This window comes from Diabrotica undecimpunctata, chromosome 2, assembly GCF_040954645.1.
Source record: "Diabrotica undecimpunctata isolate CICGRU chromosome 2, icDiaUnde3, whole genome shotgun sequence".
NCBI lineage: Eukaryota > Metazoa > Arthropoda > Insecta > Coleoptera > Chrysomelidae > Diabrotica > Diabrotica undecimpunctata.
This window is the reverse complement of record NC_092804.1, coordinates 89,410,966-89,438,933: the sequence shown is the minus strand read 5'-3', so window position 1 is coordinate 89,438,933 and position 27,968 is coordinate 89,410,966. Positions and strand designations below refer to the sequence as shown.

Sequence of the window (27,968 nt, the reverse complement as noted above, 5' to 3'; positions counted from 1 at the left end):
CAGGCATATAATTTTTAATTTAGAAGTATATGTATGTATAATATTCTTTTTTCTGTCACTTGGTTTAAATATAGTACACTTACATTCTTCTTGCTTATTTATTTTTATTCGTAATACTTATAAAGTATGTAATAACGTACCCGTTGTTGCAAAAATCAACAACGGGTACGAAAGATATCAGGTATTAGGGGTAGTATTTGTCAATCTAAATGCCGCTTACGACATATTAAATTAGAGAACATTTCTCCAAAAATTCTATGACGTCCCCTTAGATAAAAACATCACTTGTTTTATCCACAATCTAGATTGAATTGCTCTCTTCTATTGATTCTCTTGTATTTGTTTTTCATTTTGTTGGTTTAAAGTAAAACATTTTTCGTGTTCTCTTCACTTTGTTGAAGATGTCGCAAACGGGAGAGAGTTTCTTATGACATCAATATCATTACCATATGCTAGAAGTGCTTGGTACCTTGGGCCATTAATGGATTGCATTTTAAATAGGCGATTTCTATTTTAGTAAGCTGTTCTTTAATTTTTTGAATATTTGAATTAAGAATCTGTATATTATTCGACTGTTTTATAACACAATGTTTCTTGTATTATAGAATATAGTGCTGTTTATATAGTGCTGTTTAATAATAATAAAGTTCAAGCAACAATTCATATATGCAATTACTTGGTACTGATATCTCTGCTCCCAGATACCAGGTAGTGAAAACATTAAAACTGCTACACTCATGCTTCCTATTATCCAACGATTAGCCAGTCCAGGACTATACGCCTTATTATGGTACTGATATTGCTGCTGTCCCTTATAAGTGAATAAAATATGCAAGGAAGGTTTTGGCAATTTAATAGGATTTTGTATGTTAGAATATTATTTCTCCGAGAAAGTGAAAAATATCTATTTGCTATACGGATTTAATCTATAGATGAAATATTAGAATGCTATAGAAGAATGCTATTAGCAGCAAATAATGTGGCAGATAATATGCTGGAATTAGCACTAGTATGTACTAACAGTGGCCATACCTAGTCCACTGTTAGTACATTAGAAAAGAGAAAGCCAACTTATCCAATTCAAAAGCAGACAAAATCAATTCCAAATATGGATCGTAAGCCAATCCCTTATGTAAAGACTCTAAAGTAATAATTACTGAAACTGTAAGCCAACAGCATAAAGTGCTGGTACTAGATATACAAGTAAAATATGAAATAAAACCAAAATATCGAGGAGAGTCACAAAAACAATTAATTGACGTTAACAAGCGACAAATTAGTTCAATTTAGAACAGAAATAAAAAAGGAATGTGTTGGAATATGGAAAAAAGTCATAATGAAATTTGGAGAAATGTGTCAAAAATTATTAAAGAGGGTGTACCTAAAATACTTGAAAAAATCTCAGGAAATTGACTTAAAAATTGGTAAATATAGATAGTCAGACGATGTTTAAGACAATATAAAAGACAAGAGAAGATTATATAAGGAGGGACAAGAAAAAATATCAGACTAAGATTATCAAAAGTATCAAATAGATAAAGAGGAAGCAAAAGTAGCGGTAGCACAATCTAAGGTAGCAGCGTATGAAAAGCTGTACAATGAACTGAGTACTAAGAAAAAAAACATATACAAAATTGCTAAAAGTGGAGCAAAGAAAACCAAAGATTTTAATCAGATTAAATGTATACGAGATAAATACATTAAACTATTTATGCAAGGAAAGGATGTAAAAAATTGCTGGAAGGAGTTCTTTAACGACCAATTAAACGAAGAGTTTGAGAAAGCATCTATAGAGGCAACAGAGATAGTAATAGCAATGGTGCCGAAAATGACGACCGCGGAAGTTATTCAAGAGCTACATAAAATGAAAAAAGAAAAGGCATAGGTCCTGATGGCATCCCTGGATATATATGATCAGCATTAGGAAAATCAGGAACAAGTTGGCTAACAGGACTATTTAATAGAATTTTGAAAGTAAGGCGAATACCGGATGAATGGAGAAGTAGCATTTTAGTACCTGTATACAAAAACAAAGTAGATGTTAAACTCTGTACAAACTATAGAGCCCTAAAACTACTCTGTCACACCATGAAACTGTGTGAGAATAATTGATAGTAGGCTACAGAAAGAAACAGAAATATTAGGAAATCAGTTTAAATTCATGCAAGGCAAATCAACAACGGATGCAATTTTTATCATAAGGCAAGTAATGGAAAACTAATGTTAGAACAAGTGAGGGTAAGACTGATAAATTTCATTTGAGAATAGTATTGCATCAGGGGTCGGTGCTAATCCCTTATCTCTTCTAATTAGTGTTGGAAAAATTAACGAAAACATGTCAATGAGATATTCCTTGGTGCTTGATGTATGCTAACGATGTGGTGTTAGTAAGAGATAAGGAGAGATAATCGAATTAATGATTGAGACAATGGAGATGGGCACTTGAGCAAAAAGGTCTAAAAATAAGGCAAACAAAAACAGAGTATCTAAAGTGTGCATTTAAAAATCAACTTCAGCTTTACTTTAAATCAGGTTGTATTTATTTATGTAAGTTAATGAAACCAATAATAAAAAAAAAGGAGCTGATTCCAAACCGATAATTTTTATTCAGAGATAAAAAGTATCCCATGATTAATTGAATATACAGAATTATCGATATAACTAAGTGAGAAACTTGTTGAGAAATACGTTTTAGAAAAAAAAATTGTGCTTGTCTTTTTTGACATAGCTTAGGCCTTTGCTAAAGTATAGCATGGGAGTTTAACCTACAAATAGTATACCTATTAGAGCCTAAACTAAATGAGTCCAAATTAATTCACGTGAAGTTTATACATCTGAAAATCTAAAACATTCATTTTACAAAAAACGATGTCTAAATACCTTATGCATCTTCCACAATTACATGAGACCTGTACTTGAGACTTCTATAGTATATGTTAAAAAAAGGGAGGAACTAAGTTATCAGAAAATGTATCCGCAACTCCTATAGTCATTAACTTGGTACTGGTATCTCTGCTCCCCGATTTCAGTAAGCAGTCACCAAACCATTAGAACTGCTACATCCATGTTTCCTATTATCCAACTATAGATTAGCCAGTCCAGGACTATATGCATTATTATGGTACTGATATTGCTGCTGCCCCTCATAAATAAATAGAGTATACAAGGAAGTTTTTGGCAATTTAATACGGTTTTTGTGTGTTACAATATGATTTCTCCGAGAAAGTAAAGAATATCTATCCGCTATCCGAATTTAATCCATAGATTAAATATTAGAATACTATAGAATAATGCTATTACCAGCAAAAAAATACGGTATAATAGTAACGATAAAACCAACTAAATATTTATTAACAGACAAAAGAGATGATGTAGAATAGAGCATATAACGTAACAATAGACCCATATAATTTTGAAAAATTGGGGCGTTTTAGATATCGCAGATACCGTTGTCACATAAGAGATAAAAGGGAAAATTCAAGTAGCAAACTGATATATGTATCACCTCATAACACTTTTAAATCCAGAAGTTTAATGCGAACTACTAAAATCAGGATATATAAAACAATGTAAGTAAAACTCAGGTATTAATTAGATCAGGATTGTTAGAAAAGCCCTCAGAAGTGTTTTACGACCGGGAAATAATGCTAAGGTCAAACAGGTATATAAAAATTGCATCGTCGTACAAGAAACTAAATCTCAACGCTAAAGTTATTGTTTTGCACTTTGTATTGATTTGTGATCTTATTCATAACAGAATTATATATTTCTTTCTGCGACGCTCAATCGGCTCTTATTTTATTTTTTCATTGTTTGTGTTTTACTTACATACGTAGATTCTTATTTTTCTTACTGCGGGATGTATTTTTGGATTTAATTTTTTTGCTTAAAACGTAGCAATTGCCAGCTTGTATTCTGTTGTTATTCTCTTTTGTAGTGTTTTTGTTAAAAGTGCTCTTAAATTCGAAATATTTAGACCTATGAAACATTTCAAAGTGATAGCCATATATTTTTTTATTATCGTTGATTTGAAGGACCCTTTTTTGCGCTTTTTTTATTGAATGTATTAATGTGTTTTGCTTACTAATAATTATTTTCGCTACTATATTAAACTCATCGTCGAAGGTCCGTATAATATGAGGACCTTAATTATTAAACTGTGAGATTTTCTGTATTTGCTTTCCGGGAGATGCTCTCCAAAACGATGGTAAACACGATTGGAGACAGGGCATCTTCCTGTTTGAGGTCACTGGACATTTGAAAGTAAGTTGGCAGTTATTTTCTTATGTATGCCTAGTTCTTCCATAGCATTTTAGTTACAATCTTATAATTATATCATATGTTTGTTGAAAATCTATAAATAACTAGCTTAATGTTTTTTTATTCCCAACATTTTTCATTAAGTATATAATAGTGAATATTTGATCAACGGTTCATTGAATTTTCCTAATTTCACATTAATCTTTCCTAATTTCACATTTGTGGTTGCTGGATGTCAAAGAAGACACCATTTTCCATAGCGGGTACTATGATTCCAATGGAGTAAAGTACAACCTACATATTTGTTGCCAAAATTACTTTGCTGCTGTATCGAGAACCGTTTACTGGTATATGAATTTTGTTACGATTTATACTGTGTGCTGAACTTTATTAAATCTTTTACCGCGAATTGAAAAGCATGTTTTAACCTTTATTTGTAACAATTTAGTATTTTTGCGTTACATTGATATTTATGTGGCAATTAGCTGTAAAGTCATTAGTCTTTCCTGTCGTATCATATTTTCTTGATTTTTTTGTAGACAAGCGGTTTAGTTTGTGTAATATAATATCCCCAATTCGTTTCATAATATATTGCTTTCAAAACATCTGTTAGGCGAATTCGTTCACTTTTTTAAAGCACTTTGATTTTTAATATTTTGACCACGCATATTTAGGTTTTCCAATATTTGGGATTTTTATAATCTTTATGTGTATAATTATCTGTTTATTGATTTTACTTTTTAAATAGAGTTTGGAATGGAATCTTTCTGTTTGAAATCAATGTACATTTGAAAATAAGTCGACAGTTTTCTTTTCTGCCATGGTATTTCATAGTTTTATTCTTATGATTATATCAGTGTTTGTTTAAAATCTATAAATAACTAGTTTAATGTTTTTTTTTGTATTCCCAACATTTCTCATTAACTGCCTAATAGTGAATAATTGATCAACGATTTATTAAGTTTTTCTAATTCCACACTAATATTCACCTACTTTATAGTGTTTATAGTTCACCTATTTACTCAATCGTTCCAGGTGTATTAGAAAAAATACTGTATATCCTAATTATTAATAGAGATATAGCTTATATATAGCTTATATCGCTATAGTTTGTGCAGTATATTTTATTATTCCTTTTGTGTATGGGTATACTTTTGAGCAAGTTGGTACTTGCTCTTACTTCTAAATTGACAGATCAGCTGTTTAACTGCATGTACTGAACTTTCTATTTTGCAAATATATATAAAAATTAATAAAAACCACTCTGACATACCGTTGATTGAAATATTGGATACCCTATACTATTTAATCAACGGAAATACTAAGATCACACGGGGAGAATATTATGGGTAATTTCTGGTTTCGTCAAAATTTACACTGAAATTACTAACAAGAGAGTGCTCTCACTTCCACATGTTGAAATTGATATATAGTACCAACAGATGCTAGTCATATACCATCAGCACTAATAAAATGGAAACTATCAAATTAATGTCAATTTCATTTAATCAAACGTACTAACCTTAAAAATGATCATTTAAGGAAAAACACCTCAAAAATATTGACAATAAATTAAAAATAGCTTAAGCGTTATAAAAGTAACAGAGCAGCAAAGCTCACAGCATGAGAATAGTGCCTCGTGCTTTTATATAGCAATTTGTTGACAGACAAATATTTATTCTTTTATATACTAGGTTCTAAAAGAAGAACGTACTCAAAACGAATAAATATTATCTAACAAGTGTTTTATTCCAGTTTCATATGAAAGCACCAGATCTTAGATATTATAAATTTCGTCATAGGTGCAAATTTGAAATGAAAACCAAATGATACAGCATATAGTGAAATATAAATATCTTAGCCCTCTATTGCCCGACTTTTTTGTAAACTTAAGAGAAAATGTTTTAATTTGTATATGTGCTCAAATATCCATTTACAACAACTAGTAATTTTTTTAGATTTTTTAAATTTCGTTTGGGGAGAGTTTTGGGAGTGTTTAGCAAAAACTAACGAATTAAGTTATATATGCTTATTTATTATGCCATTCAAAAAAACAAATATTTGTAGTTGTAAAACATAAAGCAACTTTACATTTATCACACATTAATTTAGAAGTATTACAGCATCCTGGTTTTTTGCATCTTCCCTTTTTTTCAGAAATTACTGGCCAGTGGAAGGTTTGGTCAAGCCTAACTTCCTTTGGTAGTACAATAGCAGTAGATCCTCTCCTTTGTTTTTTTATGAGAATTTCGTTCTCAATTTCACTGAGCCTGGGACGTCCTTTGTTTTTGATCTGGTCATTGCTTACTAACAGTACGCTACATAAGTGGGACTTAAACTGTAACAAAGGCAACTGGTTTTTCTTTTTAATTTCAAAGTAATCGCAATCACGACGATGCAACAACCAGCTGTTAACAACAGCTAAATCCAGAAGGTGAAAAAATATTTTTAGATACCACTTTTTAGATCTTACGTCTGTTCGGTAAAGAGCAATGATTGAATCCATAAGATCGACACCTCCAATAAATTGATTATAAAATTGCACTGAATTTGGACAGCATACAATAATTCTTGATTTTTGTTTCTTATCCCACCTCTTGACTAACGAAGTAGGCTCAGAACCAACAAATGTACTAAGCAAATGAACCGGTTTATTATCGTACCACTTTAACGCTGTTTGTCTTATGCCATCTACTGTAGCATGCTTTTCTTCTACAGTACCTCTGCCCTGTTTCTTCATATTCTTGTCATCAGAAAAATGGCAATAAGGCAATCTATTTGGAAGAACAGTTCCCAAACATTGCAGTCCACGTTTTTCCATTTCAATCTGCAACTGAATGCTATTGAACCAGTTGTCAAAATATACTTTATAGTATTTGTTTGGTTTGACTATCTCACACAATCTTATTACTACATTACCATTGCTATCACACAAAACAAATGCCTTGTATCCCCATTTTTTGGGTTTGTTCTTCATATATTGTTTTAAAGAATGTGCCTCTTTGAATGGTATCATTTGTTCATCAATACACAATTTTTCACTCATTGGAATACTTTGAAAATTTTAAAATAGACCGTTGATAAATGGTCTAATTTTGTATAACTTATCATTATTGTTGACCATATTTTCGTTATTATTAAAATGCATTTTAGTTTTTATTTCTTCCCAGCGATTCCTAGATATAGTATCGACTATTTGAGCAACACGTGTTTCCTTCTGCCAAAATGATCTTGTCCTTGGCAAGCCATATATTGACATTAGTAGAACAGATCTCCAATAAATTGGTTTATTTCTGCTAGTGTCATATTCAATGGTTTATTTATATTCTTTTGCAGTGCTTACAAATTACTTTGTTCTACTATGTTTTCCAGCATATTGGTAGATATCATCTTTTTAAAATAATGTAGAGGGGATTCCGGTTCTAATAATTTGCATGTTGGTAAATTACCTTTCCATTCTGGAATTGAAAATACTGTTCGGGAACCACTCTTCCACTGAATGTTTTTTACGATCATTTTTGACCTTTTGAGCACATTTTGTTCAGTGTGTTTTTCTGTTTTATCGGTATCGCCCTCATCTTCATCTTGGTCTAAATCTAAATTGGTATCCTGGTCTAAATTTGCTTCGTACAAATCGTCTTCATTTTCCATTTTATTTGATCCTGGATCGATTGATATCTGAGTACCTGGAAAATTCATTATCAATTTCTTATTATCACTATCGAAGTCAGAGTCTTTGGATTCCTCGGATATTTACTGCTTTTCCCGTAGAACGTTTTTGTATCCATCTTAAAGAAATAATTTAAAATAATATGGTCCAGTGTGGATTCAAAGCAACATATCACAGTACTGAAACAATACAATAAAATAAACAAATGTCAACGGTAATCAATATCTAAATGCTGATATAATGCCTCTGTATGTATTTTTATATAAATTGTACACAATTTATAACAATAAATCACGATCGAAAATACAAACTAATAAGGCAGTCATGTCCAGTTGACATACTGTTAAACATTTCCATATAGGTTTCGTCATAGGTTCATAGAGTGTATTAAAATGTATAACCAAATGTTGCCTGAAATTAACAGAGGGCATACTAGAGTCGGAAATTGTTTTAAAAAAGTTTTCTGCGTCAAAAACTCCTTTGTTGCCTTGAGTACACACGGGGCTATAGAGGTTTAAAATAGCTGTATCGAGCGAGGATAAGGTTATTGATGAGGAAAAAAAGACCTATCGCTGAGGAAGTAAGAAAGTAATTGGCAAACGCAAAGAGCACTTCAATTACATTAAATGAAATATGCATTACAATCTATCATGACACACATATCTTGATACACATGAAACAAGACAATTAATAAACACGGTAAGAGAATCTTAAGAAATAATAACCAAAATTTAATTTTTAATACACAGAGGAAATAATGATATACAGAAGATACACAAATTAAAAAAACGTTATCCCCTTATTGTACGCAAGAGAGATACCTCTAGGAAAAATCAAAACTATCGAAAATATATACCAAAACAACACAATAAAAGTAAAACTAGAAGAAGAACTAACCGACCCTATTGAAGGTGACAATGGGATAAGACAGGGATATTACCTGAGTCCTCTATTATTCAACCTGATTATGGATGAAATAATAAAAAATAAGAACTAAAAAAGGATACCAAATGGAAGAAAAACCAATTAAAATAATCTGCTGTGCAGACGACGCAATACTACTCTTTCAAAGTGAAAATGATTTACAACGTATGCTGCACCAATTTCATATAACCGCCAGAAAATTTAACATGTTAATTTCCCCAAAAGAGACAAAATGCATGGTTACAACAGCAAATTTACTAAGATGTTAATTGGAGCTGGAAGGTGATGTAATAGAACAAGTGTTAAAGCTTAAATATCTAGGCATCACATTATCTAGCTACGGAAAGCTCGAAACTAAAGTGAAAGACCCAGTGAATGGAGCAAACAGAGCCACAGGCTGCCCAAATGAAACATTATGAAGAAATAAAAATATCGGAAAAGAAACGAAAGGCAGAATTTACAAAACAGTAATCAGACCAATAATGACATACGCGGCAGAAACAAGATCTGACATAGAGAGGACAAAAAGGATATGAAATAGCAGAGATGAAAACACTTAAAAAAGTTGATGGTAAGACACTATGGGACAGAGCTAGAAGTACAGATATACGACGTAGATGCAAGGTGAAGAACATCAAGAACTGGTTAAGAAATAGAAGAGTAGAATGGAACGATCATATAAGCCGAATGACAACAAATAAAACAATAAAGACGGCAAGAGACGGTTAACCCATAGGAAGACGATCAGTAGGACGACCACGAAAACGATGGAAAGGCAACTTACTGGAGGCACATTGAAAAACAGACAGAGTTATGCCTATATAAAAAGAAAAAGTAGAAGAAGAAGAAGATCACAGGATAACATTAAAATAGTTGCAAGAAAGATAAAATAAATCAGTAATATTAATGTAGAATAGCAGAGGACAGAGTGTTTAGAGAAAATAATGAATGTCATATTAATGTAAAATAGCAGAGGACAGAGTATTTGTCATAGCTTTGGACAAGTGCCCAATTGAAAAAAGAACACAGGTCGTTAAAAAAAGACGGAACTCTAGAAAGAAACTAGAATAGATTTAAGAAAATGAAAGCATAAACATGTCTTTTTCTACTTTTTTAATATTGAAGATACGTAAATAGAACATTGAATTAAAATGTAACCTTTGATATCTGTGATAAACCCATCACATGAACAGTGGCGCCGATGTATGTAGTTGAAATTGTTTACACTTATTTTAACTGTTTATTTTTTTATTATCTATATATGAGTTGTGACAGATATCACAAACTTATTTATTTTTCACAAAGAGGCTCTTTAGAACCTAAAATTATTACTATACAAATCTGATTCGACATATCTTCAAAAAGTAATACACGGCATGTACAATTTAAGTTTTTAATAAAAAGTAAAAGATTACGCATTACTTATGGGGTTTCACTTCCTTTAGGAAGATTGAAATACTAATAAGACCACCGCAATCGGGCATACCCCGGGTAATGATTAATTAATTAATCGGCTAATTCTTCAGTCACCCCTTTAATATGATTTTGTCAAGTTGGTCCCTTTTAGGGCCAACTATTCTAATAACATATGTCTATAACTGTTAAGGGTATATCTAAAAATCAAGAAACTTTACTTTACTTAAACTATCAGACATATGAGCTAAACACGGATCTGACTAATTTCTAGTACAGGAAACACATATAGGGCCTAACCTAGGGTATTTGGTACATAGCTGATTGCTGAAAACCACATTATAGATATAGACATACTATTTCTATCGGAAAAAAAGCAAAGAATAACTCAAAGTAAGAAAGGACAAAACCAGTCAGCTGAGAGAACCTTTTAACGATTTTGAGCTTGGATTCACCATCTACATATTTAATGAAAAATAATACAAATACCGACATTGAGGATCTAAGCACAAAGCTTATTACGAAATCTGGACCAAAAACACTACAATGGCTTATCCAGATGATGAACAACTGTATTCAAATTAGGAGATACCCAAAGTCTAGAGACAAGTCAAAGTTGTTACCTTGCTTAAACCTGGCAAAAACTCCAACGACCACAAAAACTATCGGCCAATATCTTTATTTTGTCAGCTATTCAAAGTGATGTACATCACAAATACTAAATCAAAGATGGGTACGAAAAATATCGGGTATCAGTGGTGGTATTTTTCAATCTAAATGCCGCTTACGACACTTTAACTTACAGAATATTTTTTCAAAAACTATATGATATCCCCTTAGATAACAAACTCACTTATATTGTCTGCGTATGCCTACACAAGAGAATATTTTTTGTATCACTCAATGGTAAGAATAGCAGATGAAGAACGGTCTCGCTTGGGGTAGCATAAAGGCACCTACACTGTATAACATTTACACATACGAACGATCCATACCGGTAGATACTAGGACTTCTATTATATAGACGATACACCTATTATTGCACAATAAAAATAAACTATGAATCAATTTTTAGCCAAAACCCCTGAAAAGCTCGTGTGTGCTCCTTCAATTTTCCTAACATAGACGCTTTCACAAAACTGAACATCCAATAATGTCATGAAATTGTTGAACGTAGACTCCCTATAAATTCACACAATGACCAGAACTAAAATAATAAAAAAGCTTTATACAAGATATCGCAGAAGATTGGATGAAATAAAATTAGTTTTTATTAATCGGATGCTTACATAAAACGTACAAAGATATACTCACGTAAACAAAATATATTACGAAATTTCTTTAATTAAAAAAAACATCGAGTTCGGCATTGAACTAATAAAATTATATTAAATAAAAGAACAACATTTTTAAAAATGCAAAAAAAAATAAAATTTCCTATGCAAGCGAATATTCCATTAAATAATAAGCTCAAATCCTTTTGTATCTATATACCTGTTTTTAAAGAACCAGTTACCTTTTAGTACGTAGTTATACCAGGTAATAAGATATCCTCTGTTACTCAGTGTAATGCGTATTAGATTACACTGTCTACGAACAGTAGATAAAAATAAGGAGCCCATATGAACCGTTCAGGGTATATGTTGAAAATATACGGTATAATCGCACAGTTGCCAAACTCTTAGAGCTTACTTAAACCGATAAACGTATGGTTCAAATATACATTGAAGAAGATCTGTACGAGCCCTATAATATATACACGTGAACTAAACGATATACATTTATGATACAGGGGTATTTACGGGCTCCAAAAAATGTTTATAAATTATTAAACTCTACATGTTGATGAATCGACAGCTCGAGCTCCGTATATCGGTATCCACTTGACCACGGAGCTCAATTGAACCTGAATTTTAACATGGGCGGAGTCCACTTTATGCCGTAGATATTATATATATATATATATATATATATATATATATATATATATATATATATATATATATATATATATATATGTATATATGATTTATTTTATACTATTCTTTCAGTTGGTAGATATGACTCACTAACCAGTTTTTCTGCTATCCAGGCTATTTTGTCACCAGTTATTTTACTGATCCGCGGCTAATTTGACGTCCTACTTATCACTTGTCAATACAATAAAATAAAAAACTATCCAGAATAAAATATATAAAAGAAACATTTAAATGTATTACGTTCGCCAATAAAAATAACACATAAGGATCATTTCATACCTGATTCGGGCATTGAGCTTCTCATTGTTTCTAACATTAACATAGCATCAGAAAATTTGTTTTCTACAACACCCAGTTCTTCAATAGAAGAAATTGTATTTACGGCATCGATTACTGATTTGATCAAGATTTCTTTGCGATTATCTAAATTTGGGATTTTACTATGGGTGTTCAGTTCACCTAAAATGTTATCACATTGGGTTCCATCATCATCGTTTACATTGATGATATCTTCCATATCTAATAGTGGTTCATCAACATTAGACTGATAAACATTTCTGGCTACGAGATGAATATGCTTACACATGTTATACTTTATTGCTGAATCCAAACATGTACAAACAAACTGATGAATACAAACACCACAATCGGTGCAGCTAAGTTTGCAGTCTTGGCAAGTAGCTTCCTGTTTCTGAACTAAATACATTTCATGGTTATTTGCCGAGCTTACTTCCCAACCATGTTCGAAAGTTTTTAGAGTAATATCCTCCATTTCTTCCATACTTTTATGTCTTTCTTTTATATTCGCTATTTTGACGCTGATTTTTCCTTTCTCATTTACCCTCATTAGGTCAATTAATTTCTCTCTAAAACAGATCACGTAAAATGTTGTTAAGTTGCACACATTATTTATAAGCAATATACGTATAGTAAATAAATTGAACAAGGTTCTTCAAAAGATCTTTACAAAATTGCGATGTGATGATTTTAATTATAGTAAATGATTTTTAAAATTTAACAAATCCTGAATTATACAAAGCACCGATTTACTAGACCAGTCTTCCATGACAACCTAACTTTCGACCGAATGAAGCACTTTTCAAGTAATTGGGCACCAGTTTCTCTGCAACAATTAGATATGTCCCTACCATGCAATAAGAACAAGTAGCACCTTCAATTATAAGTACCTACTTAGAGAATTGAGGAAATCTATCCGCCGAAAATATATTAATCCCGCCAGATCAGAAAAACACGACTTCTCACAGGTCCGCCCAAAAATGTAACATTTAAAATATCGCATTTGGCTGGTACGAAATCGCACAGTTGAGGTGAATAACGCTCTTGGAAAATTTGTAATTAAAGTGGTTTAAACAAACATAAAATTAGTAAAAACATTAGATTCCGAAAAAATAGTGACTAAAGTATCTTGTGATAATACTAAATAGAAACCATACACATTAGTGCATGTAGATAATAAAAACTGGCGGTTACGCTATTGTGCTATGAGTACTAATACAAAAACTGGAAACAAGGTTGAGTATAAAAATAATTAAGGTAATGAATGAAAGGTAAATATTTATAATACTAATCAATTTAAATGTAAATAATAAGACATTTAAAGATATTTCGAACTAGAAATAGTGGGATTTATTTAAATCTTTGCTTATATATAACATAACTTTCACTATCATAAAGGATTTATGTATAGGTACAGGATTTTCAGAAATTAACCAAACACGAAGAAATGTAATATTAAAATAAAATCAAGAATATTCTAGTATATATAATCGCATTAGAGGAACTAAATATAACCGGTAGAGAAACGAGACGGACGTATTAGTGATAAAGCAGAATAGAGAAAAGGGTTGAATTGGATAAAACCCAGTTGAAATGTAACACTATACATAGAGATAAACATAGGAGTAAAATACTATCAAATATAAGTAAAAGTAAATGTAATATAATCCATGTAACTAAGGAGGAAGCCTTCAAAATAAGCAGAGCTACGATAACAACGCCTTTAAAGGATTGCATAAAAAAATCAAGAAATGGAAGAAATAAAGAAATTACTAGCAGAAATAAATAAGGAGATTAAAACGGAAATAAAAGAGTTGAACACAGAAATGAAGGAAGAAAATAAGGAGATCAGAAGAGATATAAAGGAAGTTAAAGAAGAGATAAAACAAAATAATGAAGAAATAAAAAACATAAATCTAGAAATAGAAATAATGTAGGAGGAATGGACAAAAGAGAAACAAGAACTGAAACGAGAAAATGAATTAACCAAAACCGATAACAAGAAGATAGAAAAATTAAATGATCTAAAACGCTCATTGGAAATATTAGATACAGAAAGCAGAAAAAAGAATATAATCATGAGTGGATTAATTATAGACTCCGAAGACACAAAAACGTTAAAATAGGGATTGACTGTTAGGAAATCATCTAGGAATCAAAACTAGTATTAAAAGATCAGAAAAAATAGGTACAGAAACATACTTAATGAACTAGAAAGTTAACAAAAAAAACAACAATCTTAAGCAACAAATATAAACTTAAGAATGTGAAACCCGAGAAAATATGGATTAGAGAGGATCTCACAAAAGGAGAGAGGGAGAGGGAGAAAGAGAGAGCGAGAGAGAGAGAAAATAAAAGTTTTAGGAGATAAAGCAAGAGAGATGGGGGAAATGGTTAAAATAGGATACCTACAATAAAATCACAGTAGACGGCAACGAAAGGAGATGGTGCCAGAAAGAAGAAAAAGTAGTGAAACTATAAAAGAAACGAATGAGAGGCCACGCAACGAATAGAGGAAGAAGAAATTCTAAATAACCCGTACAATGATAAATGTTTAGTTTTAACTAGTAATAAGAAAAGGATTAGGAATATAAATGATAAATACTGTACTAATAATATGACTGGTGATGGGAATATGGGTATTAGGTATAACAGTAGGGGCAATATTATGGGAGGGGGAATATTGGTAAATGGCATAGCAATAGTAATGAAGATAGGGGAAAATTATATATTAGTATTAAAAATAAACATGGTAATAAACCAAATAATGGATATAATGGTAATACAAAAAACAGGCAGCATGAAATCGTCGATAACACTAGTAAGGGAGAAGAAGAATGCGGTAAAAAGGACATACATCATAATGAGACAAACCATATAGGAATAGCCACATGGAATGTGACATCTCTGATCGGCAAGGAAATAGAAGAAATGGAAAAAATGGATGTACAAATAATGTGAATAAGCGAAACAAAAAAGATAGGAAGAGAACATATTAATATCAACGAGAAAGATAGCCTATATTATTCCCGAGTACCGGGCACACAGAGAAAAAGAAGGAGGCGGTATATAATAGTGAATAAAAGAATAGAATCAAGGACAACAAACTACGAAGTGAAGTGTTAAAGAAAACAGCAACTTAAGTGTGTGGAACCAAAAAATACAATAAACAGTTAAAAAGGACAAGATGGTGAAATAAAGAAGTCAAGGCAGAAATAAAAAAGAAGAAAATGGCATGGAAAAAATACATCGAAACGGAATTAGAAGAAGATAAAGAAAAATATTACAGGCAGAGACAAGTGGTAAAAAAGACAGTCACACAAGCAAAAACAAAATCATGGAAAGAATTTAGAGAAGAACTACAAAAAGGATATTTATGTAACAAATAATAGAAGCTTTTGGACGACACTCTGACACACGAGGGGAGGAAAACAAAAGGAAATAAACGCAGTAAGAGATACATCAAAGCAAATCCAAATAAATCCAGAACAAGTAGCTAGGGTATGGAAAGAATATTATGAAAAAAAATTGATACCAAAGTAATGAATAAAGACAATGTAATAACATAAAGCTAGAGCAAATAAGTAAAGAAGAAGTAATAGAAGGATTATCAAATATCGAAAGAATTTAATTGGAAGATAGGTGTTAAACAAGGAGATAGTCTCAGCCCTTTCCTATTTATAATAGTAATGAAAGAATTAATAAGAAATACTAGACTAAGCACCAATAAACTACAGCCAATAATAGGATACTATAGATTACAACCGGTAACAATAGAGTCCTTAATGTATGCGGACGACATAGTACTGATAGCAGATTCCGAGAATAAAATGAAGAAACTAATGGATATATGGGTAAAACAAATAGAAGAACTAAAAATGAAAATTACCGATGAAAAAAGTAAGATAATGATAATCAGCAGCATAGAACATAAGAAAGATAATGAAATAAAGATAAAATGTAAAAAAAATTTGGAAATAGTTACAACTTACGAATAAATGGGGAAGTATAATTACTAACGACAGAAATAGACCGGGATATAACAAATATAGCAAAGAAATCAAACAAGTTATATTATGCGTTAGCCCCAATGCTGTGAAAAAGAGAACTTACACAAGACACAAAGATAAAAATATATAACACAATAGTGATACCGACTGTACTCTATGCAAGTGAAAACTGGACAATTCTGGAAAACAGAGGAGAAGGATAAATTTAATGGAGATGAGACATCTAAGAAGGATAGTTGGAAGGACAAAATGGGTTGGATTAAGCAACGAGATAATTATATTATTATATAAAATAGCAAAGAGACAAATGAACTGATATGGGCATCTGATGAGGATGCAACACAACAGAAATACAAGAAAAGTCCATGAAGCCAAAAATGGATACAGCAAGTAGTAGAGGCGGGAAATGATAAACAAAAATCACTCGAGGAATTAAAAATAATGACAGGAAATAGAAAAGAATGAAAGGGATGTGTAAACAGAAATTAAAATAGCTATTTTAGGTACCCATCGTTTTACCCAATCAGGGTGCCCAAATCTGACACTCTGATTGGGTAAAACGATGGAGAGAAAAACAGAAAGAACTATCAAATTTATAGATCATTACTGATACCATATTCGAATATTCCAGTCAAATAAAAATATGGCTACGAGTGAGGCTCGTAGTTGGTGCGTTTATAAATGTAAGTTTATATCTTCAATTTAGTTTGAAAAATTGAAATATCTTCAATTTAGTTTGAAAAGATAAATGACCCTGGTACACACACTTTTTTATTATAACTATGTTTTGTATATATAGTACCGAAGAAATAAGGCGGCGTTAGCCAACGCAAAATTACCAAAAAAGTAGTAAAGCCATGAAATAACTATCGACACAAAAAAGAGACTAGTAAGAAGTCTAGTTTTTATAGTTTTCATTTATGCATCGGAATGCTGGACTCTTATGGAGAAAAATTAAAATATCATAGATGTATTTGAGATGTACTGCTGGAGATGAATACTGAGAATACCATGGGTGGCCCAAAGAACAAATGAATCTATACTGAACCAGCTAAGCTTAAAGAAAATACTAAGAACACAAATATCAGAACAAATAATAGGCTATTTTGGTCAGTATTTTTCGAAAAAATAGTCTTAAAAAACATACCATCCAGGGTAAGGTAGAACGCATAAGAAGTCGAGGTAAATCTCCTACATTGTGAGAATGTGCTAGAATGGCAGAAGATAGAAAGACAGGAGGAGCATTGGAAAAATCAGCTTATAGCTTCATTATATCACGATACCTGCATCAGGTTGACAACTAAGAAGAGAAGATGTTTTGTATCATTTCCTCTGAAATGAAACATATTTCCAGACTTGAGTGTTATTTGGTCTTCTCTTCGACGCCCGACTTCACTTATACCGAGTAGATCCCATTTTATCTGTTTTAGTTCTTCCTTCAGCTCTATCATCATTGTTACTGTTGATAGAGTTTGTACATTGTAAACACATAATATATCTATTCGTGGTTTGTTATGATGGCCTGGTCTCTTCCGGTGATTGTTAGTACCGTCCGATCCAACTCTATTCTGACCGCCACCCAGGTCGGGGAAATTGGAACTACCGATGACCGAGGGCCGTACACTTTATGTTCCCAAGATGAAGGGAAATTTGACCTTCAAACGATGTTATGAGCAATCATGTTGACGAGTTTTGTATTCAATCGCTCATTCTGGGTCAGCCGCAGAGGTGTTTCTTTTATGCTGTTGACCAAGCTCTTAGTTTATCCGCATAGGGTCAATTTCTTAACCCTAGGATAAAATAATGTCCTTACACTTATCAGCTCGTCTATCCGAAGATGTTGGTCAGTAAGTGTGGGATTGCTTACAGTGACAATCACTCGGTAAATTTTTTCGCCATATTTGACAAGCCTGCAGGTTGACTCAGTTAATACAAATATTAAAATTAATACATAACGCAGAAAAACTTACCTTACAAACTTAATTATCGCAGCAATCCCTTTGTCAATCCTTGTTTCCTTCAAGTAGATGAAATTGATAGATTCATGCATACGTTCCAAGTGCATATTTGTATTAATACCAGCGTTCAGACGATGGCAGTGCGCCCAGTATTCACTATTATTAAGGAAATTGTTACGGAAATACGTTATGAACTCTATACATTCGGGATCATCTATGTGGCAAAATTGAATCAGCATTTTTTGGAAAGTATTTACATCGCGTTCCGTCAGAAGAGTTCTGAGATGTTTGTAAATTGTGACCTTAAAATATATTATCTAATTTAGGGTTCTTTTAAATAATTATTTTCTTTTGATAAAGTAGAATTTTATATATATATATATATATATATATATATATATATATATATATATATATATATATATATATATATATAAAACTCTTAAATATTGGGGAAATCTGCAAGAAATACTCTAATGTGTATCAATTGTTTCGCCGAACGTTTTCGCCAAAGAGAATTAATTTGGCTTCTTCAGGGCTGAAAGAGAATAAATTATAATTAGCTACCATATATTATCTATTAAAACATTATTGATCTTACCGTAACTTAGAATTGTAGAGTTAGAATATTAAAAAACTTTGCTAGTAACATAGTGGTGTTTTTTTGTTACTATGTGCAAAAAAAGTTTTTTTATAAGAATTGAAATGTATGGTAGCTTCGAACTTGACACGTAAAGGCTTACCCAAGGTTAATCGAAAAACCCAATGCAACTACATTTAAAAGGAGGTAATTCTTTGAAATGTCGGCAATAACTAAATTTTTGATTTTTAGATAGTTAAAAGATAGTTTTAGATAGTTAAAATTTAGTTATTGCCGACATTTCAAAGAATTACCTCCTTTTAAATGTAGTTGCATTGGGTTTTTCGATTAACCTTGGGTAAGCCTTTACGTGTCAAGTTCGAAGCTACCATACATTTCAATTCTTATAAAAAAACTTTTTTTGCACATAGTAACAAAAAAACACCACTATGTTACTAGCAAAGTTTTTTAATATTCTAACTCTACAATTCTAAGTTACGGTAAGATCAATAATGTTTTAATAGATAATATATGGTAGCTAATTATAATTTATTCTCTTTCAGCCCTGAAGAAGCCAAATTAATTCTCTTTGGCGAAAACGTTCGGCGAAACAATTGATACACATTAGAGTATTTCTTGCAGATTTCCCCAATATTTAAGAGTTTACTATATATATATATATATATATATATATATATATATATATATATATATATATATATATATATATATATATATATATATATATATATATATATATATATTGAAATGATATTGTTTAAAAAAATTAATTTATAAGTTATATATTAGATATTATTAGATATTAAAAGTATTTGGTTATTTTAATAAGTTATATACTAGGGAATATTATAAAAATTATTTATGTGAGGGCATTTTTAAGAAATTAGCATATAAAAAGTATTTTTTTTATAATTATAATATTGTAAATATATTTAAGTGAGCCATGTGCATAGGCAACCAACTATACATTTAAATGACAGTTGAATAAGAATTTACGAATATAAGTGGGGTTATAATAATATGTTAGTTTAAAAATGTTTAGTTTATATATAGTCACTGATTTAAGTTTATATTCTGATCTGAAAAGCCTAAATGTCGATAAAATTCTCGATAGAAAAGTAAGGAATTCTCTAGATCACCGGAGATGGCTTTGTTTGCGAAATGGACTGTTCCAGAAAATTCAGACATGTAGGAGATGGAACAAATCGAACATGATTTCTGGCCAGATGATTCTGGAAGATGGAAAAAGATATAAATACCCGGTGATTTGGCATCAGTTATCAGTGATCAGTTACAGTTACTATGAGGCCAGTCAGTTAGTAAGAAAATTAGTTAAAAGATAGACACATTTAGTTAGTGAAGTCAATTGTTCAGTAAGTTCAAGATAGTCAGAAGGTCCAGATGTTCAATATAATAAGTGTCATGAAGATTAATAAACAGTATAAAGATAATATTATTGAAGATTAAAAATTATGTTATGTAAAAATGGTAATTGGATAATGGAAGAAAGTATCAATTGAAAATTAAAATTATATAATATATTTGGTGATTGGAGATTGGTGTATTAAAAAGAAGAATAAATGCTGTTAATAAGAAATATATTTTAAATTGGTGGAAGCTGATAATTGGAAAAAGTAATTTCACAAAAACAAGGATAACCGAGGCTGAGAACGAAGACATTCAGTGGTGATTAAAATCTTTATTTTGGAGAACATTTTCATTTAGGCATTCAGTGAAAGAAAGGTACAAAATTTTGTTAATATAATTTAGTTAGTGTCATAATTATTTCAATTTTAAAGATAGTTTGTTTAAATTTTACATTGTCTATATAATTTAATTAGTTTCATAAGAATTTCAATTTAAAGATAGTTTATTTTAAAATTTGCATTGGTTATGTTAGATATATATGTGTGTTTCATAATAGATATAATAAAGATAATTTAAAAAAGTGCTTACAAACTAATTCTTTGAGAACCGCGATAAAAACCCTATATATATCATTAAAAAAAACACTCATTGCTCATCATTCTCAAAAAATACATTCATTACAATATATATATATATATATATATATATATATATATATATATATATATATATATATATATTATGTGTCAATATAAATATACGACTAATATTATATTCAATTTATTCAACAGTGTTGCGTAACTATCATGACATCCGTGATGGCATCCCCGGTATATCCAGAGAATTTAAAAATTCTTTTGGATAATTTACGGCTTCGTCTTCATTAATAATACTGTCGACTGATTTAAAAGATATCAGTTAACAACTGTTATTAACATTAACATTTTTCGCCGCCAAAATTGTGCGCTCAATGAGCCAATTATGATTTAAGTAATTATTCAGTAAAGCCGGGAAGACACAATTAATTCATGTTTGGTCTAAACAAAAATGCAGAAATTATCTAGACGTTTGATGCATTGTGTATTTGGATGCAGTTTTATTTTATCGTTTCCAATTTTTAGCAAATAGATCCGATAGATCCTTTTGCACCTGTACTCTTATCTTAATGGTCAATCGAACTGTTTCGACATTTCGCCATAAAAACGATTGTGTTAAACATGCATTAATCTCATCCGCATATGTAAAGAGAGGAATAACCGGTAATGTATGTCGTAAGTCACCAAACAGTAGTAATACAGCATCACGGAAAAGTTTGTCGTTGCCTTTTAAATCTTGTATACTTCTATGTAATGCTTCGACTGAAACTTTATGAGCCATAGTACATTTATCCCAGATAATAACTGGACTTGTTGCATCACTGTCGTCTAATGGCAGTTTGAGTATTGAATGTGCTGTTAGCCCACCATCTCACAATTTTCTGAATCAACAACTGTAAGTTGCCTACATTTGGCGCAACTCAACGACTGTAAATGATCATAAATTACGATTAAAACATATTACAATTACAATAAAAATTAATATGGAAAATTTTATGAATTTAGTATACTCAATTTGATTTTAACATTTTTTAACATTCTCAGTAGATTTTAAAATTGAAGTTTATTTAAAATTCTTTCATTAGATTTATAATTATTAAAATGTATTGAATATGAACAAACTTGTATTTTCAACTTTATTGCAGAGAAAATGTTGAAAAATCATTTTTTATTGCAAATAAACAATGTTGAACATTTTAAAATTATTTTTAATTCTAATCATACATAATTCTATCAAAAATAAAAATATTTTACACTCGAGTAAAAATCAGATTTTTTAAAACACTTCTTCATATATAACTAAAAGATGATATCTGATGATATATGGTATAGATCAGTATATTATAACTGTATGTAGGGGAACATAAAACTGCTTTTACTACAACTTTTTACTTTTTTCCTTACAATTTCATCATATTTTCTCGAGTTTATGCGAAACGGAAAAGAGAAATAGATATGACGTTTGTTAAACGTCACTTTAGGTTTACTCATGTTCTATGAGGCACTAGACCGAGAGTACGATGAGTGCCCAAAAAATGACATCAAAATAATAGCAGGAGACTTTAATGCCACAGTCGGAAGAGATAATATATTTTTGCCCACCATCGGAAAAGAGAGCCTACACGTAGACTCTAATGATAACGGTCTCAGAATTATAAACTTTGCGATGTCTAAGAACATGGTAATAGCTGGGACACAAGTTCCCCATAAAGATATACATAAGGAAACTTGGAAATCTCCTGATAATGAAACGATTAACTAAATAGATCATATAATCATCGATGCAAGACGCTGCTCTAACTTATTAGATGTTAGGTCTTTTAGAGGAGCAAACGTAGATAGTGATCACTATTTAAAAAAGGAGATTTAAAATTTAAAAAAGGAGATCGGGAGCAGGAGAGAAAAAATCGACATTAATAAACTAAAAGATCTCTACATTTCAAAGGTATACAGACAGCAAATAGAAGATCAAATATGGACAAAAAACTTGGAAAAAGAAGAACACATTAACCAACTATGGGCAAATATACGAGATATTTTGTTACAAAAATCGGTTGAAATATTGGGCAAAACCAAGTTAGAAAAAAGAAATCATTGGTTTGATCATGAGTGCGAAATGGCTACAAATAGAAAGAACGCAGCATATCAAAAAACCATCGACGCAGGTTGTACACGAAGAAAAGAGTATAAACATCTTAGAAGAGAAGAAAAACGTATCCATCGACCTAAGAAGAGGGAATACGAACAGAACACTCTCATGAGATACAAAGTTTATTCGATAAAAATGAAACGAGGAAATACTACAAATCCGTAAAATATTAGCTGTCGAGAATTTAAACCACAATTAAAAATTTGTAAAGACACTAACGGTGAAATACAACATGATAAAAACTCAGTTGTTAACAGATGGGCACAACATTTCAGCGAACATCTAAATATAAACGATATTGAAGAAGATTACAACATAGAAAATCAACAAAATCTACAGCGTCAGCTACACAGTGAAGACCCAATAAGAGAAGAAGTTTCAAATGTCATCATAAAACTCAAGGAGAATAAAGCCCCAGGAATCGATGAAATCTGTTTGAAAATGTATCAAAAAGGTGGTGATCAACTTTTTGCAGCAATCCATAAACTAAGGGTACTTATATGGCAGAATGAATTAGTATCAGAAGAGTGGCTAAAGGGAATAATATGTCCGTTGCATAAAAAGGGTAATCAACTGGAGTGTAAGAACTATAGATTCATTACTTTGTTAGCATCTGCGTATAAAATATTCAGCAATGTATTCTTTGAAAGACTTTTTTTAAAGAATTTAACAGAAAGAAAGAACATTTAACAAAGGATATTGTTGGTCAATATCAATGCGGATTTACAGCTGGAAATTCAACTATACATCAAATTCAAGCACATAGGCAGATTCTAGAAAAGTCACATGAATATAACAGATACACACCATGTCTTAGCAGCTTATGACAGTGTAAAAAAGAACTGCATTATATAATGCAATGATAGACTTTGGGATCCCACCTAAGTTCGTTAAGTTGACCCAACTAATAATGCAATACTTAAGCTCATGCGTTAGAATTGAAGAAGAAAACTCTACGTTATTCGAAAACTCAGTATGTATTTTACAAGGCTTGCGGACGCGGCAAGTGAATTAGGAATTATGGTAAACGAGAAAAAATCCAAATATATGTTGGTTTCTAAAAACCCCGAAATATTCAACAGAGAATTTAAATTAACAACCATACCTTTGAGCAAGTCAAAGAATTCACATATCTTGGATCGCTAGTAAACACGACAAGCGACGAAATAAAAAGATGCATAGCAATAGCAAACAGAACAGTTCACGGTCTCCAGAAACGTTAAAAAATATATAAAACGTGGAGTAAAGCTCAATATATACAAGACCTTATAAGATCGGTTTTGATATATGGGGCTGAAATGTGGACCTTATCTCAAAATGATGAAAGACTTCTTGGTATTTTAAAGAAAAATCCTTAGAAAGATTTTTGGGGACGTAAATAAAAATGGGCTATGGCGTCGAAGGTACAACTTTGAACTATATCAGTTATACACCAGTAAAGGGACTGTGACAGTTCTTGCTATTTTCCCATGTTAAAACCTATATGAAATCGCTAAGGTCCATTCTGCTCGTTTTTGGCTCTTTTTGTGGTGGAGGCGCGACGGCATATCGGATCATGACGTGCAAGGTATCGATGGAAAGAGGAGATGGTAGCGAATATGTTAAGATAAAAATCAAACGCAAAGACATTGCCAAAACGGCACATCTCCGTTGTTATTGGTCAGATCATGATGTGCGAGGTATCGTCGGAAAGGGGAGAGGGTAAAGAATACGTAAACACAAAAAACAAAGATGGCAGTATTTCCAAAAGGGCATTACATCATATCTCCATTTCTATTGATCTGATCATGACGTACGAGGGCTCGTTGGAACGGGGAGGAGGTAGCGAATACGTTAAGGCAAAAAACAAAGATGGAGGCATTGGGAAATGGCGCTACGACGTATCTTCGTTGCTATTGGCCTGATTTTGACGTATAGGGTGTCAAATGAATGCGGTGGTGGCACACACACAGAAGCCAACTCTTTGGCTTCTGTCAACGTTCAATATTAACTCTCAATTCTTCTTCTTTTCCGTATAGTGCCTAACAGAACGTGACATTCGACACAGGACGTGACATTTGACGTGAAATGTCACATTAAATGACGTGAACGACGTGACATTCGACACAACACGTGGCATTCGACGCAGGACGTGCCATTTATGTGACATTCGAAGCAGAACGCGACATTTATGTTGAAACGTCTAAACAACTCAACGTACAACAACGTGCAAGGTATTGTCGGAAAGGGGAGAAGCCAACAAATACGTACACATAAAAAAACAAAGATGACGGCGTATTGACAAAAGGACACTAAGCTTGTAACGTCTAAACGGCTTAACGTACATCAATGTGCAAGGTATCGATGAAAGAGGAGGGAATATCCAATCCGTTAACACAAAAAAAGAGACTACAAGACATTGCCAAAACGGCACTATATCGTATATTCGTTGTTATTGGTTCAATTACTACGTATGACTCGGTAAATGAAAGAGGATGGGCTAATGAATATGTTATCACAAAAAACAAACGCAAAGACGGCCTCAAAACGGTATTACATCGTATTTGCGTTGTTATTTGTCCGATCGTGATATTCGAGGTGTTAAATGAAAGGGGAGAGGAAGTATGTTAACATAAAAAATAAAGATGGCGGTGTTGCCAAAAGGACACTAGGATTGTAACGTCTAAACGGCTCAACGTGCAACAATGTGCAAGGTATCGGAAGAAAGGGGGGGTGGTCATGAATATGTTAGGACAAAAAAACAAACTCAAAGTCTTTGCCAAAACGGCACTATATCGTATCTCCGTTGTTATTGGTTAGATTACTAAGGGTAACACGTTAAATGAAAGAAGATGGGATATTGAATATGACAACAGTAAAATCAAATATGGCAACATTGCCAAAACGGCACTATGTCATATCTTCGTTGTTACTGGTTCAATTACTACGTATGAAGTGGTAAATGAAATAATTGGCTAATGAATATGTTATCACAAAAAACAAACGCAAAGACTTCGCCAAAACGACAACCACGCTATATTAATATACTTAAAACGTAGTTTCAATGCTTAAACATCAGCTAACAGATATCTAACGCGATCTAACATATAGCAGACGTATACCTGACATATAGTCAGACATATAGTAGACGCGTTCTAACTCATATCAGACGTATAGCAGATGCATATCAGACGTATAGCATACGTATATCAGACGTTAGAAGTAATTTAACTCATATCAAAAATATAACAGACGCGATCTAACTCATATCAGACGTATACCAGACGCAAGACGGGACAGAACAATCGCTAAAGAAAATCTGTCGGAAAAACGAAACTTGTCAGAGTAAGAAATGAAACAATCGTAAGAAATTATGTGCGTTAAACACAGAATAACGAAGGACATCACAACTACGCTGGCATGGAAACGTCCAAAGAATGAGCAACAACAAAATAACAGAAATTATTATATTGGATATCACAGGAAACACGGAAATGTAGGTCATCAACTACTATACATAAATATATAAATCTCATCTGAGCAGTCATTACAAGTATCCTCTGAACGGTAACTACTATACACAACTCACAAAAATGATTATTGATATACGATAACGTTTATTTGCATACTATATTTTATCTACAACAATTACTATTTTACAACGATATTCAGATATAATCCAATTATAACGAGGACTAACAAACGAATGTTTACCATTCTTCCAGTATGTTCAAACAACTAACGTATGTAGGATTGGATTGGGGCAACTACAGAAAAATGAAACAAAAGGTCATGAATCTCTCGGGACAAATAAAACAAAACACAGGAAGGAAACAGGAAACACCTCTAGTAATTTAAAAAGGACGCCACTTCGAGGTACCTAATTATAACTATTACTAACAGCTAGTTGTAACTATCGAAATAATTATTAAAAATGAAAAACATATCTTTTTCAAATGAAACTCAAAAAAGGATTAGTTAAACAAAATGTTAAAAAAAATTAAACATTTATTGTTGTGTCACCACAAACAGTTACAAAAATAAGACAATGCAAAAATATTACATCAATAGTAGCAAAATACAAAAATACAAAAAAACTTACATGTCATCCATTTATAAACTTTAGGAGTTGGAGATACTACATAAACTTAGAAAAAAATTGTTACTGCAAGAGAGGTTAACCTTTTTTTTTTAAACCGAAACAAACTATTAAAAAAATAATAAAGCTAGCTGTCATAAGTTAACAGTAAATTTAAAAAGGTGAAAACAAATAAAATAACAGCTCAAGTCAAAACCTAAAATTTACAATTTTAAATATTACAATTTTTAAATTTTAACGAAAGCAAAATATTATTAAAAAAAAATGTCTGTCTACTTTAAATTTAAACACAAAAAAATTACCTTATTTCACCACAAAATTGCACTAAAATTTCTGGAACCATAACTGGAACTATAACTGGGGGTAGACATGGGCTTCACTCTCTATGCAACGAACACACGAACAAATTTATCTCCATACTGCCAAAAAGCCTGGGGTGACAACCAGGGAGAAACAAAACGAGGATGGAAACGACTACTATTTCAATTCTCACTTAAAAATTTAACTGAACCACCAACCTCACACTTCCACATATTTTCTATGAAAAGGGGCAAAAACAGAAAACTTCACAAATTCAACGTGAATTTGGACATAATGCTGAAGACCACCGCTCTTCGCGGCTCCAACGACAGTGATGTAATTATCTTTAAAATTCATTCGCTTAG

The 27,968-nt window shown here is 31.7% G+C and overlaps 1 protein-coding gene across 8 annotated transcripts in view; it reads right to left on the bottom strand.

Moving 5' to 3' along the window:
- LOC140434724 (uncharacterized) overlaps nt 1–27,968 on the bottom strand; it is an 814,516-nt gene that overhangs the window by 480,037 nt on the left and 306,511 nt on the right. For 7 of the 8 annotated variants that reach the window (XR_011950077.1, XM_072523194.1, XM_072523197.1 and 4 more), the window contains exons 3-4: nt 18,524–18,813; nt 12,526–13,112 (exon numbers count right to left, since the gene is read on the bottom strand). Coding sequence is in view for 7 of the 8 variants with exons in the window: in XM_072523194.1 (XP_072379295.1) it covers nt 12,526–13,112; nt 18,524–18,813 (877 nt within the window). In the remaining variant the exon portion in view is untranslated. Of the gene's footprint in view, nt 1–7,993; nt 8,110–12,525; nt 13,113–18,523; nt 18,814–27,968 lie in introns of those variants that run through there. The other variant, XM_072523200.1, reaches the window with a different exon arrangement.